Source organism: Bombus vancouverensis, chromosome 1 (assembly GCF_051014615.1).
Source record: "Bombus vancouverensis nearcticus chromosome 1, iyBomVanc1_principal, whole genome shotgun sequence".
In the NCBI taxonomy this organism is placed as follows: Eukaryota; Metazoa; Arthropoda; class Insecta; order Hymenoptera; family Apidae; genus Bombus; species Bombus vancouverensis.
This window is the reverse complement of record NC_134911.1, coordinates 6,152,715-6,169,514: the sequence shown is the minus strand read 5'-3', so window position 1 is coordinate 6,169,514 and position 16,800 is coordinate 6,152,715. Positions and strand designations below refer to the sequence as shown.

Genomic DNA, 16,800 nt, shown 5'->3' with positions numbered 1-16,800 from the left:
GATAATCAGAGTCGTTGTATGCAACGAACATTCCATCGACATTGCCTCGCACACCGCCAAAATCAACTTACGCGATTGAACTTTAATTGTTGTAAACCCTAGCAATAGGTAAATAACTTTAAGACAACAGGACGTGGTTTTCCTGTTATTTTAAAATTGTCTGATTTTCTATAGCCGTTTCTACTATATCTCATTTTAGTTTCCATTATAATCAGAAGAATAAATTAAATAAATCAGTTAGCAATAAACAGTTGCCAGCATGTTTACTATGTTTCATTTTCGTTTTGTTTATAGTCGGGAGAATTTCTAATAATTCGATAAATTAGTCAACGGTAAATAACGAATAACGTCGGTGAATGAACGAATGGCTAGAGAACTAATTTAGCAGAAAGCGTCGATTGCGTCAGTTTCGTTAAATTCGCTCGGTTATCTCGTCGACCATGGGGTTGTACTAACATAGTCGACGAATCAGAGACCCGATAGAGCCCGCTTTTTCATTATCTATTTAGGTTAGACCACTTCGTAATCAGGAATCCTTGGAAACCCGCCTTAACTTGCATCGGGAACGTTTCACCTGACGTTTTACAAATCAGAAGATTGTTAGGCAATACTACTACAATATTTTCGGTTGGCAACTAAGTGATTGCGGATTTTGACATTACCACCTAATAACAAATTCCGCAATCACTTAGTTGCCAACCCAATAATATACTACAATCGCAATTTCGTCTCGTCGATCTCTTCCCAGAAAGTTCCGCAATGAATAGAAAGTTATTTTTATCGCGAGTTGAGAAAGCTAAACCTTCATTTATCCATAGTAGGGGAAATCTGGTTTTTAATAGTTCTTCTGACAATTTTTTATTGTTTCGTAAAAACCGCCCCAAAATCTCATTTTTAGGGTTAAATCTTTATAAATATTATGTTTTCCTTTTTTCAGTGAAATTTATGCAATTAAATATCAAAGCTTCGAACTTATTTCCTACACGCTTGTAATTACAGTATCTTGATCGTTTACGTAAGCGATGAAATTTATGCAAATATTGCGTTGGCAACTAAGTGATTGCGGATTTTATCAATGCCACCTAATGACACAATCCGCAATCACTTAGTTGCCAACGCAATATTTTAAATAATCATAGCATTGTAGTTGCCTAGATAAAAGATTCACAAGATGATATTTCAAGAATGTAATGGCTAGTCCACTCGTCGTTAGAGATCGTAAAGTGTCTTCGATTATTGAAGAACAAATGGTTCGTGTCCAATGCTTTCAACGAAATTACGTTTCGAGATTAGCGAACACAGACGCTAATTGAGAACAAAGCAAGCTCGGTACATATACACGGACATATATAGGATGGTGTGTAATTCGCGATACAAATGGGTTACGCAAGATTCTATAACTTAAAAACAGTTGAAATTATGCTGGTCGTCTGGAAAGTTCCGGTCGTACAGTTATTCGTTCTTTTTACTTTTTATCGTTTCTTCCAATGAAACGTAGCCCTCGTTTCTTTTTACAACTTGCCTCTATCTTTCTAGTAACTTTATTGTATTATTCATTATGTCATTTCTGTTGTTTTCTGTTTTCGTATAGATAAGTTTCACTTAATTGTGTCGTACAGTTTCCGCTTTTTATCTTTTCTTCCGATGGAACGTTTTCATTTCTTTTTACGACTTCCTTCAATTTATTTTTTTTTTTTTTTTTTTAGGAACTACTTTCTTTTTTCTTTTTGGATGAAACGTTACAAAGATTTCTGTTTTTCTAAATGTAGCTTCTACTGTTTAAAGTAAATATAGTTTAGATGTGATTTTTATCTACTTTTTGTCTTTTGTTAATTTTTATTTTTTTATAATTTTCATCTTATTTTCTGTTTTATCTATTTTTCGGCTTCATAGCCCGGAAAAAGCACTTGACTTACACGTTTCTTACTCTCACTCAGCCCATACTTTATTTAGATTCACAGACCCATACTCATCCTCACTCTCATCCCAAACGCACATGTTTCATCTTCTGTCTAATGCGTAAACATGCAGAATACGACCGTGTAACATGCAAAAGCAAGCACAACGTGATTCCTTGTAGAAAAACAAGAAAAAGATATGTAATAAATCTTTTTCATTCTCGACTTTAGAATTAAGAATAAAGAAAGAAAGAATTTAGAATTAGGAGATAAAATAGAATTTTTCAGAAGACGCTTTGTGTCGCAGAAAAATAAATTTGAAAATTTGTCATACGCGTATACTGTTGGGTTGGCAACTAAGTGATTGCGGATTTTATCAATACCACCTAATGACAAAATCCGCAATCATTTAGTTGCCAAGCCAGGTCAATTTTTAACTAAACATCTTCAAACTCTATTTCCATCAAAATGAAAAGCTCAAACGGACAAATTTCATTCTACATTTTCGATTAATTTTCTCACATAGAACTTTTGCTCCTGCTCAGTCCAGAATTAGCCACGTTCGAATATAATTGACAAATTTCCAACTCGATTTTGTCGAAAACTAAGCTTAGAATGAAAAAATTGTATTCTCTATTTTTTTTCTATTTTTCTACAAAGAATCACGTGGTGTCCGCTTTTACGTGTTATTCGGTCGCATTCTCTGTATATCTTCGTTTTTTTAACCTATACATAACCTATACATAACCTATACATAACCTATACATAACCTATACACTGTCCTATACATAAGCTATACACTGTATCACCTATCTTTGATTTACTTGTTAGTTCACTATCTATATTTTCATGCTTTTTCTAAAACACTTAACCAGATTTACTATATCTGTTAATAAACTATATTTCTATGAAATTAATTACTATTAATAATTCCCCTGTTAAAAACGCTGGAGCCTAATCTAGGTAGTCGCCTCTGGCCACTTGCTTCGCCTTTCTTCTCCAGATATTCTGCCTTTCCCACTCTTCTTACATATCCCTTTCCTAATTCATTAATTCCTCTCGCCATTTCCTTCATTCCTGCCTTCCTATAAACCGCTAAAATATTTCATTCATCCTCACCTATCCTCAATTTTTCCTTCCACTGAGACTTATAAATGCAAGATCTTTGTCCTGGTTCAAGACTCGCGCAATGTTCCAGAAAACCAATTTTGTCAGCACCTTTACTTTTATTTACCTTTTCTTGTATCTTTTATTAACACGAACTTTCTTTTTTCAACCTCCTCTGGTTTTTTTGTATTAACTTCAGTGCATCGTTTATTATACTACTTAGGTCGAGCTACTTATTTTTCTATAAATAAATCACAGTTAATCGCAGCAGCGTTTTATAGATTTAGGTCAATTTTTAGGAACAAGCTGGCAGTTAATTGTCTGACCTGCTAGTCCACTTTGGTTTCACGGTTTGTACGATAAAAGTCGTTTGTCATTGGTTTCAAAACGCAATTAGTATCGTTAGTATGTGTGTGCCTTCTGTTTCTAGAAAATTGAATTTTAATACAATTACAGTTTAATTTTCTAAAGGCTCCATCCTGTGTTTTAATCACTTTGACTGCCATAGTACGTATAGATAGAAACTATTCGGTTCATTTGCTGCTATTAGAACAGAATTCAAATTTAATATTCTGAATAATTCACGGTACCTTTTGTTCATAAACAGATTATAAGGTTCATCGGACTAATTTCATATCTCGCTACTAATATGGCTTTGAAAAAGCCACATAACTTTCTGTCTGTTGCAAAGATTCCAAAAAATTGTACGAATATAAAAATGTTCTAGGGCATTCATTATCGCGTTTAATTATTTCAAATTCCATTAGTAAAATGTCCCATTGTTAATGTGGCTTCTAGAGAGAATTATAATTTTTTATAATTTGTACTCGTTTTTCCATTTCGTGACTCGTAATGAGCAAATGATAGATATGTATAATTTCTAAAAAATCTTACAGTTTATTATGTTTTCTGGAGACACGCCAAAGTATTTTACTAAAATTCAAATGAATTTTCTACAAACGTATGTCTAAAGGATGTTCATTATCTCTTCTTAATTAAATTATATAATATTTTTAATTATATAATTATATAATATTTTACCCCTTCCGGAGGTGCTGCAAATTTTACTAAATAAATTTTTAATCAAATTCTACTAACTAAATTTTTCATAGACATTAATTAATAAATTTGATATAAATACTACTACATAAATTTCATACAAATTTTACTACGTAAATTTCAAATAAACTTTATAATAAATGATATCTTAGCTTCTCCGAATGTAACTTCCAATTTTACTAAATAAATTCCAAACAAATTTTACTATTCTCCTCTACTCTTAAAGCATTTTAACTTCATCTCTGCTACCAACATGGCTTCCATAAAGTCGTGTTGACCCATCTTTGTCGAAGACATCGATTACACATAAAGTAACCTAAAATAGCTTGCTCAAAAATAACCCGAGGCATTGCAGCAAACTAGAAGCAGAAAATACGTAACCGGATATAAAGATAACTAGTTCGATGTTCGATTTTAAGTTCAAAATTCCAAAGTGCCATTGCCTCTACATTGAGTTGAGCTATTCTGGCCATGTACCCTGGCAGAAACTGCGATACCAAAATGCTGACGCTCTGTAGTAGATGCTATTGGGTTGGCAGCTAAGTGATTGCGGATTTTGTCATTAGGTGGTATTGACAAAATCCGCAATCACTTAGTTGCCAACCCAGTATATACCTCACACATTCCTTCTGCGGCGTTTCAACTTAAATATTTCATAACGTGCAGCAAATTATCGTTTCTCGAGTTATCATTTAACGAATCGTTCGCAGAGTTAGTTGCCCAGTTTTACTCCCTTTGTGGCTCATTTCGCGAAATCGCAAGGATTGCAGCGGTAGGAAAACAGTTCTAGTTTCGTATAATTTGAAAGAAAATATTATTTAAAAGTCAAGTGTTTAATTGTCAATGTGTAAAAAATACTCATAATGTACATTTATATTAGAACGCAGATTTCATGGGGAAATTATTTTTTGTTGATGAAATCATTGCCAGATAAATAATATGTCGTGAGCGTTCCATCACTACGGTCAGAATTCATGAAACAATATCTGGCTATCTAATTTGAAAATTCGATTCGTTCGGACGGGAAGATGGAAGTTTAAAAATTCACGGAAAATTTGACGTTTCAAAATAATAAACATCGAAGATAATTTTAATACGGATAATCGAACGAAACATTTAATAAAAATCCGACAGCGATGAAATAATATTATTCAGTTTATATAATAATCTCCGTTTTAATTGAGATGGTTCATTATCTTTAAAAAAAGAAATTCTTACTAATTTTTGCCGAATGATAAATTGCAATAGAGCGCGAGGGGAAAATAAGAACAGACGAGACTGAAAAGATGTAGACATTCTCGCGGAGACGCCTTTATGGAGGAATTTCCATTTGAATGTAAAACTCTACAAGGGTAAGCCTGTTCCGCGTAAAGGCTAACCCCGAAGGAAATTGTTTCCCCAGTGTCAGACAGCAGGTATAATTTGTTAGCCTTGTTTCGTTACTTCTTCGTTGCGCTTGGGGATATTTACGAGGGATCAGTTTGAAACAGTCCTACTGGAAACACTTTTGTCTTCATCGATCATCGAGAACGATCGACCCCGCGATGGAACCACCTGTTTCACTTCGAATTACTTTAGGTCGAGAATCCATTAAATTGCTACCATCGAGGATTTTCTTACGATAATTTCAGAGGTTGTGTTTTAACGCTCTTTAAGCAAAAACGCTCTTTAAATGGATAATTGACGACACGATATTTATCGATACACCACACGATATTTCGATGACGATATCGGAATTTTGAATGTTTATTTTTTAGATATTTGAGCTTCGAATATATTTCAATATTCGATGTATAATATTACAATTCGATGATGGAATGTTTAAATTTTGAATGCTTCGATTTCGTTTAATTTTGAGTTTTTGAATCTTCTGGACGCTTCGATTTTGAACGCTGAATTTCGAATCATTGAATTTCGAACGCTGCAATTTCCGTCATTCCAATTCTGAATCTTTCGATATATAATATTTTAATTTTGAATCAAATATAATCAAAATTTCATTGAGAAACGTCCATCGAATCATTCGCTTCCAATATGACATAGATAACATTTTGAAATCCTCCAGTATCTCGCTATTAAACTATGTTTTAACGAACAAAATTTAATTCCCAGTTTCTGAACCGCCCAGAAACCAGTTGCACCAACTTTTAACGAGATCAATTTATTATGGTAATTATTTATTTACAAACTGGTAAACATTAATAGTTAACGATAATAAGGATAGAGAACAAAAGAGAGCAACGGTGTTCATTTTGCCAGAATTGAAACTATAAACGTAAACGTAATTCAATCGAAGAGTTTAATCTACTAACGCATAGAAAAGGGAACAGGAAAATCCTTTGTTTTCTGCGAGAACGTAATAGAGTGATATTTGCAATTAGAAACTTTTCTGTTGCATTTTCTGCAATTTTGATGCATACTGAGATTAAAAATTGCGGACATAAGGGGAAAAAATGAACTTATTCAATTATGTTAAACACTTGTTTATTGTGGTATGTATTTTTTCAAATGATATATTTATGTATTATGTTTCGCTGTATATTACTATATTGCAATGAAATTCCTTAAATTCCTAAAATTTGAACGAAAGACAGGCTTTTAAACTCTTAGGTACGGCGAGCCACTATAGTGGCTCGCTTTACTGACTCATTCGCTCACAGTTTGAACTAAATGATCTTTTTCATTTGTCTTGCTTCACGTTTGTCTTACCTCGGAACGTTTTATAACAGTGTTAAGAATATACAGACAGAACATATAGCCTTTGTTTTTGATACGTCAGTGTCAGGTATCAATTGTCGCTTTTTATTAAAACAAACCATTATTAGATGCTCTTTTTAACATGCCGATTCGTATCCTTATAATTTTGTAGAATTTTCAACCTCCAAATGTCGTTTCAAAATAGAAAACTAAGAGCAATTTGACAGACACTATCGCGCTATGAGCGTGAAAATTGTGACGTGGTTCTATGTGTCGTACCGTGCTTTAACATGTGTCACACTCAATTGTATTATTAATTATTAAAATAAATTATTAAAGTTAAAGTATATGCATCATATCTTTAAAAAAAATTATAATTTAGTTATCAAAAACTTCATTTCAATGTGCTTGCGTAGAGAACAGCATTATGTTACACATTGCAGTGCTGTATCGTTTACGCGTAATTCGCGTGAAACTCTGCCTTACAGAGAAACAGCTCCGCGTCAAATTCAGCCGTAAACTAAAAGCTTAAAGACGAGACAAGTAAAGAAAATTACTGGTTTAAAAATTACGCAAATTAAAGAACGAGCTAAGCAATTTTTTAATCCCTTAAGAGAAGGTATACGTGGAAATAACAATGCAGGATGCGTTTCCTTTGACGATTCGTCAATCTCAAATCCTTTAGCGTCCTTCTCACGTACTATCAGTTTTCTCTCGAATGTATTACCGTTTTCATTAGCAAAAAGGTTTCTTTGAAATGTCACGTCTACTGGTCCTACTCTTCAACGACAAATCTAATTTCACTTGCAGTGGAAAACGCCGTAGGAACATCCCTTTAAATTCATAATACACATACTATGTTCGCTTGTACATATTTCTCTGTTTGTCAGACATCTGTTAGTTTCAGTTTCAGATTTGTCATTTCAACAAAGACGAATTTAAATTTTGTGCTTTTTCATGAATTTAAATTCCTAGAACCACGCGGTATAAACTCTCGTTACAAAAGTCTATCAGTCTTTACTTATTCCATCTTCTAGTTCCAAAATTTCTTCATGTGACAACATCTATGTTTGTTTAAAATTTACTACTATTATTATCATTACTATTTATTTTTGCTTCCTTTTAGTTAAGCAGTTGAAACCTCGTCATGTTTATATCTATATAAACAAAGAATCTTTTCAGTAGCGTTATTTTTTCCTACATTGTTATTTTTTATTATTATTTTTACAATTCCTACAATTATTTCCTACATTGCTTCGTAATCAAAGTGAAACTTTCCGATCTTCCGTAAAATGATCGTTCGACGTAATGTGAACGTGACGATCTTCGCATGTCCCACAGATTAACTATGCAACCGGTGCCAACTAACGATAAGGCGAATGCAGAGAAGATCGACCCAAAGAATAAATTTCAGCGATAAAATCTGCGAACGATGGCTAATTAAATAAGCTTCTCCGAGTCGATCTGCTGTTCTATTTGTTTCGTGAAGGCCTTGAGGACTTGCCTGAACAAGGCTATGGCAAAATGGACGAAAAGGGCACGCGTTAGCAAACGACACACTCGGCTCGAGCTCGATGCGATGGACAAGGTTGATGGCTGGCTGAAACGAGCGGCTCAACTTCTACCTCCCGCTAGGAATTACCGTTGCTCTTAGAGGCTAAGGCATTTAATGCTACGCCCGGCATAACACCTCCTTGTCCTGCCGCTTTCTATCCAATTCTCTTTAACCTTCGTGGCAGGAAATAGAATGGAAAAGGCGCCGCCGATTCCCACCGCCGGATCCTCTTGGCGATACTCTCGTCTCTTTGACAGAAACGCTGAAAAAGTGGCTTGAACTTTCAGAAAATTACTGGAAATTTTGGGAACATTTTAACTAGACCCAACAAATTCTCATCAGCTGTTTCGTTAGTCTAACGAATACACAGTGTTGGTTATAAATATTGCAACAATACGTTTCTTATTGCACTTGGCGCATTTAGTATTTTATTGATTTTAAACAACAGATTTATATACAATTATACAATAATCTTAGAAACTAACGCGATAATACAACTGATAGAGGTTTGAAGTAGCTTATAGTTTTTGGAACAATTAATCTTTTACATATAAAAGTAAAACATTTCTTAAGACCTGACCAATGAGATCTTCGTCCGTACGAGTAAAAATTCTTAAAATATAACCAACGAATTTTGTAATTATTTTCATAACTTCTCGCTTCAGCCAAATCCGTCTGCCCAAATGAATATAATTAAACGTATAGAACGAAATTTACATCGAATATGGAAATTCTAATTTATTAGTGTTGCTCCCCAAATCATTGGTATTTTATTGTCACGTGCTTCGTGACGAGAATACCCGTCAATTGTAGGAGAAAATTTCCCGGAAAACAAACCTCTTGCTATCAAATACTGGACTCGAACTAGGCGGAGCGATAATCAAAAATACGACGATCCGTCTTAAGCCGCGCGTTTCTTATCGGGCGCAGGTTTCACGGGCGAAACAACGAAACATGTTTCGTTAACGAGGACTGATAAGAACTTCATGGGGGGGAATGTAGAAAAGGAAATTCGTGGTTGCATATTAGAATAAAATTACTTTTGCATTTATGAGAATTTTTAGGAATATTCACGGAGGACTATTTTGACAATTATGGAATTTTGAAGAAAAAAGAATCTTTAAATTCTTCAACTGTATTTGAAAAATCATACTTCAAGGTACAAATTCGTCGAAAATAAGGAATCTTTCAATTCTTCTAACTTCCTTTGAAAATTCTTAATTGAAAGTATAACCTTATTTCCAATTATTGGAAATGAAACACACCGTACAATATTCATATTCGTTTTATATTTTGTATTTTCTTCTTTCTTGCTTTTATAGACGCTTAGAGCTCACGCTGGAAGTAACTGAAGTTTGTTTGAAATTTTTAGAAATCCATAATTCAACATCGAACGTCCGTTCGATTCCAATTTGACCGTAACCGAAGTGTGTTCTCTGTTTACGCCAGATACTCATAAATAACAAAATAACAACAAAGTGGAACGCTGACAGATGCAACGAATCGTTTTATTAACTGTGAAAGAATAAATAACGAAGGGAGTTTCGGTTAATCGTTGATAAATTATTGAAAGCAAATAATTCTTCGGTGTGCTGTTCATTGTCAATTCGAAAGCCCGATAATTGCAAATCAATGCTTCCAGTTCATTTCTCGACCATCGCTATTCGTTCGTTGTAATGTAAATGTCGTACGCGTAATTGCATTAATGCACTGTACGACGTTGATCGTTTAAATAATTACAAATGCTCATATTACGCTCGTCACGTCGTTAACCATTGGAAAATGTCACTGTGTAAATTTGTGTATTTTATATACTTTAACATCTCTTTCTTCTTTACATCAAAAATGTTTTTGTAGTATTTTTGGAAAAAGTATCTTTTCGTCTTTCTTCTGGAAGCGCACATTTTTTCGCATTAAGTATTCTTTTTACAATATTTTTCACAGCAACTCGCTCTCTGTTTCCTTTTTTCCGACGAAAAATATATTTCACCTTTGTTTCCTTTCCCTTTCGTACGAGTATCAGTGTAAGGACAGTGTCATTAACGAGGTAGGAAACAAAGACAAGATGGTCGTGCGTGAATCCTCAAACTATTGGGTTGGCAACTAAATGATTGCGGATTTTGTCATTAGGTGGTATTGGCAAAATCCGCAATCACTTAGTTGCCAATCCAATAGACATTATGCAGGCGAGTTCGCATGTTCGATAAGACCTCGCATTTGATATACGACTACAACGACAACGATAAAGATCGTGGTAACCTTTTGAAATACTCACGTTGCTACACGACTCCGTTTATTCTTCGTTCGCGTACAGCGATATTTCGTTCCCCTTTTACAAAGCGTTTACCATGTTAACTACGAAAAGTGGACTATTTTCAATCTACCTGTCGACTTGGAATTATTCAAAGAAATTCTTCTTCAAAAAATTGTATATTTATATTCGATCATTTTACACACTTCACAACATACCTAATCCATTGTAACATAAGAGGGTTGGTTCACAGATTCGATTTAACGAATAAAACCATCATCACTTAAAATGGTAATTCTACTACTATACTACTACTACTACTCTACTATACTACTATATTAAAATAGTAATTCCACTGTATACCACGATTTTTCATGCTCTTATAAATAATTATAAATCTGACAAAAAATAAATTTACAACTCGTCATTAACGAAACATTTAATTTTCAAACAGTCATAAAGAAAGTACGAGAATTATCCATTCTCGCGTTGACGTTTCTATTTTTAATGAAACAATTAAACGCAGTATTTTAATCGATGCGTTCTGTTAATTGCATCGTGCGGAGTCGTGAATCTAAATTATATTCAGTAGAAAAAAATTAGCCAGACGGATGTAAATTAAAGAGTATGTTTAATAATAAAACCAAAATGCAATTTAAAAGGTGGGTGAAATTGAAACAAAGTAGAGCGCTGTTCAGTTTCTTCTCTTTCCACATGCGCTGCGTTGGTAGATTTTCCAAGCATTGGAAGTTGCTGAGCTGGTTCTACCGCTTCGTTTGACCGGAAGTCGTCCAATCTTGAAGGGGCATTTCCTGTTGCGCGAGGAGAAATGCTCAGCGCATTATTATCGTTCTGTGCACGTTCGAAAATGACTTGCACGAGGAAAAAAAGGAAGGAAAAATCTGACGGGATTCGAATATACATCTCTTTCTCGTTAGTTTATTTTCCTTCGTAGAGAATTTTCACGGCAATTGCAGTGATTTGTTGGAAACTCGTGCAGAAATTCGACGGAATGAGATGAAACCACTTTCACATATCGCATTGAAGATTGTACAGCGTGATCGTAAAGTAAACGAGTAAATATGAATCTGAAGATACGATTATCTGTTTCGATAGTCGTGCAATTCGTTGCTGTTTTTAAAATTTTATACAAAATATTCCAAAGATTGATAATAGTAAATTGTACAATGTCGAAACTGTGGATTTAAATATATTTAAAAGAAGGGCAAATTGTGATCCGCGTGATTTGTGATCTTTTAAACATAATACAGGCTGTTTGGAAAACGAGTGACTTTATTTTATCTTTGAATAGCATTAGGGATATTCGATGTCTTAGTTAAAATAATATCTATTTTCGAATAAATTATTTTGTGTTAGTAACTGGATATGTTCCAGAAAGTCAAATTACATAATTCAGCGTTGCAGATGCTCTACAAATATCACTAAAACGCATAAAGAATTAAAAATAACGGTGGCCGGTACAAGGCAAAATAATAATACGGGGACTGAATTCTTCTTGCGACGATTGTGTTTACGAACGCAACGTCGACAAGAACAAATATTTGGAAACCGAAGTGGATCAATGCTCCAGAATGACTCATAATTTCCTATGGCTTATGCGTTTGCCAAGCTTCCGGAATCTTTGACGGTGCTATTATTGGAAACTTTTTTCTAATTTCGTCTCGTAAACTTCGATCCAGCCCTCCAAAACTCTCCAATTTCAGAAACAAATTTATTAGAACCGGAGAAAAGTTTGTTTTAAAAAGTTTATTTTCTACCTTTTTTAAAGAAAAAAAATTAATGCAATCAAGGAAGTGGAATTGCCGAAGAGAAATGTTTTATTATTATTTAAAACTAGATTAGTTGTAAAAACGATTATTCCTCGCAATGATTACAACCAACATTACGATGAAATTAAAGTAAAAAAATTTGCGTGGTATGAGATTCCACTCTATGATAACCATCGATGATTCAAATCGTGAAATATGTTTTAAAACATTGAAAGACCGTGTCTTTTAAAGTTATATTTAAAAATAAAAATATAATAAAAAATAAAATAAAAGTTATATTTAAAAATTATTCAAAGTTATATTAAAAAATTGAAAGTTAGGTACCATAATGAAGCATAAAGGAATAATTGTTATGCAACAATTATAAATATATGTATGGCTATAATAATCTGAAACACGAAGTACGCTTTAAATAGCAAAATAAATTGCCAGAGGAGTTGTCGAGTAAAAAGTAAAGGGGTAACGGCTTGGAGGACTTTATGTTCCTAATAGAATGCTTCCTGTTTCGTTGTGGATATATTCACCGAAAAAACACGGCGACTTCGAGGAAACAGTACAAGGACAAAATTACTCAGCCGATTCTGGACTCCGTGGATATAGAGTAAATGGAAGAAAGGTATACAGAAAATAATAGCATCCAGAGCTTCGTACCAGTTTATTGCGACACCCTGATTGTCGAGCAAGCTTCCTTTCCGCAACCATAAATCTCTAATCGTAAATCTCGTTCCCGGCTGTTCAACGAGAAAATTGACCCTTCCACTTTTGAAACCCGTTGCAGTTATGTCAGAAGAGAGGATGAAGCTGAATATATCGAATATCTGGGAATAAACTTCGTTAATTATATGTGAAACACCGTCTTAAGTTACGGTTCATTAATAATAATTAAACAGTCCACATTATATGTATGAAAGAAAAGCTTAAAGCGATTTTCGGGTTCAGTGGCAGCTCAGTTTTAAATGTTTAAATTATATTAAATATATTTATTATTATTAATATTTATATATTACATATTAACCATATTTTATATATTATTATTTATTACTATTTATATATATTTATTATTATTATAGATATATTTATATTATATATTAAGTATATTTGAAAATATATTTTAACATGAAATCGAGAATTGGGTTAAATCTCGTTAATCATACATGAAAGTTTCTCTTTGAGTTACCCGTTATATAAAATACATGTTTCGATAATAATAGGTATTTCTTTAAAAGAGAAACTTGACCCGACTTTCGTGTTCAAAGTTCCTGTTTAATTTTGAACATTTAGATTGAAATATTAAAATATCTGGCATTTATTTGTTCAGTCACGAAATTCCGTCAATTATTTATTCTCTGATCGGCAAATTACAACGACAAACGAGATGGCATTTCTAGCACGTCAAATTAAATTTCAGAAATATTCAACACACAATAATCACATTTACAATAAGATCCGTTTATTTGCATGGACAATTGTATTAATATGTTGAATATATGTACATACGATACGAATGTATAGCATAAACTCGAGCATTGCAAATATCAACAGCCAATCAAATTGCTTCTGTAGTCAGCTGATCGATCAATCAGTAGAATATCCCAGCCAGTAATCGGACCAGCCTCTCCCAACCTCTCTAAAAGTAGTCAACCTCAGTCATTTAGCATTAGTACATAAAGTATTTAATTATTTATTAATTCATAAATTATTCTATATTATAATTAGATTGCGGATGTCTAAACAAATTGATATTTTTATGAACAATACCAACGAACAAGACTTACGAACAAAGTGAAATATTTTTGTATTATTTCTTAATATTTCTTAATTATTTTATATTTTTCCTCTGTAATTTTCGATTAACAATAATTTGAGTAATTCTCTGCTAATAGCAAATTTTTCCGATTTCAGGTAAAGCGGTACCATTTGTAGAATTGACTGTGGCACACGCTTCGGTTCTAACGATCTTGGCGATCAGTTTCGAGCGGTATTATGCAATTTGCGAGCCCCTACGGGTTGGGTAAGTAAAGGGAATATTTTATAGAGCAATATCTCACAAGTAAACACGTAGCATCTTTCTGTGTACTTTCGACAAATACAGAGACAATTGGTTTTGAAATAGTTACGAAACCGGTCACGAACCGTGTGGCGCTCCCAAGTAAACAAAACACTAACTTAAAGCTTGAATCGTAGCGAGTATATTACGTTCTCTGTAACCAGGAAAGTATCAATTTGAAAAATTTGTCAAAGTGAGTTTGCAGGTTTAATACTTATCGAGTGGAGCGCTGATGAAATATAGCTTAAGTATGAGTCAACGTGTATACTTTATACACATATATAAAATATATATATATATTATATGTAAATTCTATAGAATTCAAACTGCCCGCCAACCCACATTTTTACTTTTGCTCTGTTTTACCGGCAGTCATTTTAATGAATAGGTTAGATCACGAGAGATGAACGGTAATTTAGGACTTAGAAAATCGATTCTCGATTTTCCAGGTAAAATTTCTAGTAGATTTGTTATTACCTGTTATTGTATATAATTTAATTTATTCCTAAAATAAACTTGATTTTCCAAAATCGATCGTCTTATTTACCCTCAGGATTTACGTTATTATATACAGGGTGATTGGTAACTGGTGGTACAAGCGGAAAGGGGGTGATTCTATGCAAAGAAAGAAGTCGGAAATATAGCATAAAAATTTTTTTTAATTTTTTTTTTAATTTTTCCATCGAGACAACGATCTACAGTGAGACCCGTTATAACGTACCGCACGCGTACCGAGCGAAAATTCAAAATCGATTTTCTCGAAAACAAAGCCTCAAACGAAAAATTTTTATTCTATATTTTCAACTTTTTTTCGCGTAGAATCACCCCCTTTCCGCTTGCACCACCAGTTACCAACCACCCTGTATATAAATATACTACGAAATACATCGGCTCACGAAAGTATTCGAACACTTGCATATACCATAGAAACCTGTTATGTGCTATATTATGTGCTATATAATACGTGTTGATACAAGTTTCAAATTAGGTCAATATGAACCGTTTATTTTGGAAACTGTGTAAGTCCATGTTTTGAAAAAATTGAGAAAACGAAAAATTTTTTTATACAATTTCTAATTTAAATCTCAAAAAATTCGTTTATTTTAATCAATTGAGATTTTGTTACTAATTGTCATTGCATAATCGTTTATTTTGAAAGTGGTGTAAATCCATTTCTTGTAAACTGTACTTTATCCAAGTAATCCAGGCACCAATAATCAAAAACAAATGATTGCGAATGTTATCCTAACTTCTGTATCTGGCATAATATTGCATGTACGGGTGTGGAAAAGTTGTTCAAATGCAATATAAATTATCAGTAATATACTAATAAATTATTATTACATTCATTGATTAATTATTATATCATTTAATTAAATTGTTATAATTAAATGTAATTATTATTACATTTAAACTATTATTAAACTGTTAATAATCTTACATTTATATCGTATCGAAGTACAAACCTAAAACTGAAGGAAGTATTACATATTGTTGTTATCTTCCTTACTTTTCTCATTAAATAATTTTGGATTAACATTAGAATCTAATAGTTATACGAATATTTACTGGAATCTGACATAATAATATTATGATAATTTAAATTTATTTAGTTATATTCTATTTATTTTCAAATATCACACATATAAATATTAAATAATAAAAATTTAATGAATTACACAATTCTCTAATTTTAGAAGTTATATAAGTCCATTCGTGACCCTGAAAAAGATATTGATCTAATTAATTTTAAAAAGAACCATTTGTTAAATTTTGAATTTAATTTTGGTTAAATTTTTTTGATTTTTTATTAAAATCGAATTTATATTTACTTAATACGTAGAAACTTAGACAAACTGAGTTTACTTTGCTTACTGATCTTTATCAGGATTTTTCAATCGATGGAAACGCGTACACTTCGATATTTCGAAACAAAGGGAAATGGACTTACACCACTCCCAAAATAAACGGCCCATATAATCACGATAATCGATTCTCGTTATAATGGCAATGAAATTTCAAAATTTATACACACAATATATACATATATTGTATACCTGTGTTTAGTCGCGTATTCGTCCGTTTATATAAAAATATGCTACGGTAAAAGTCCCACGCTGCATGTTCTATCCAATTCTTTTCTGATACAATAATACTCACGTTCCGAAACAGACACTGTGAAATTCAATCGACAGGAAACTAACCAAACATTCGATCTATCGAAATTCCACCAACGAACGAAAGCGACGACTCTGTTAAAAACAAAAGTACGTTACTCTCCTATCTCTTGGTGAAACGTATCTGTCGAAATCATTCATCCCTTTGAAGTAGTGAATTGATGCAGAACTCGTGCGTGACTATCCGTGTGCGACACCGTGTCAGTTACGGTTCCCACT

The 16,800-nt window shown here is 33.0% G+C and overlaps 1 protein-coding gene across 9 annotated transcripts in view; it reads left to right on the top strand.

The window, feature by feature from the left end:
* The window catches only part of ETHR (ecdysis triggering hormone receptor), a 108,562-nt gene that overhangs the window by 79,372 nt on the left and 12,390 nt on the right, over window positions 1–16,800 (top strand). For all 9 annotated transcript variants that reach the window (XM_076622994.1, XM_076622965.1, XM_076623034.1 and 6 more), the window contains one exon: window positions 14,260–14,368. In XM_076622994.1, coding sequence (XP_076479109.1) covers window positions 14,260–14,368 — 109 coding nt within the window. The remainder of the gene's footprint in view (window positions 1–14,259; window positions 14,369–16,800) is intronic.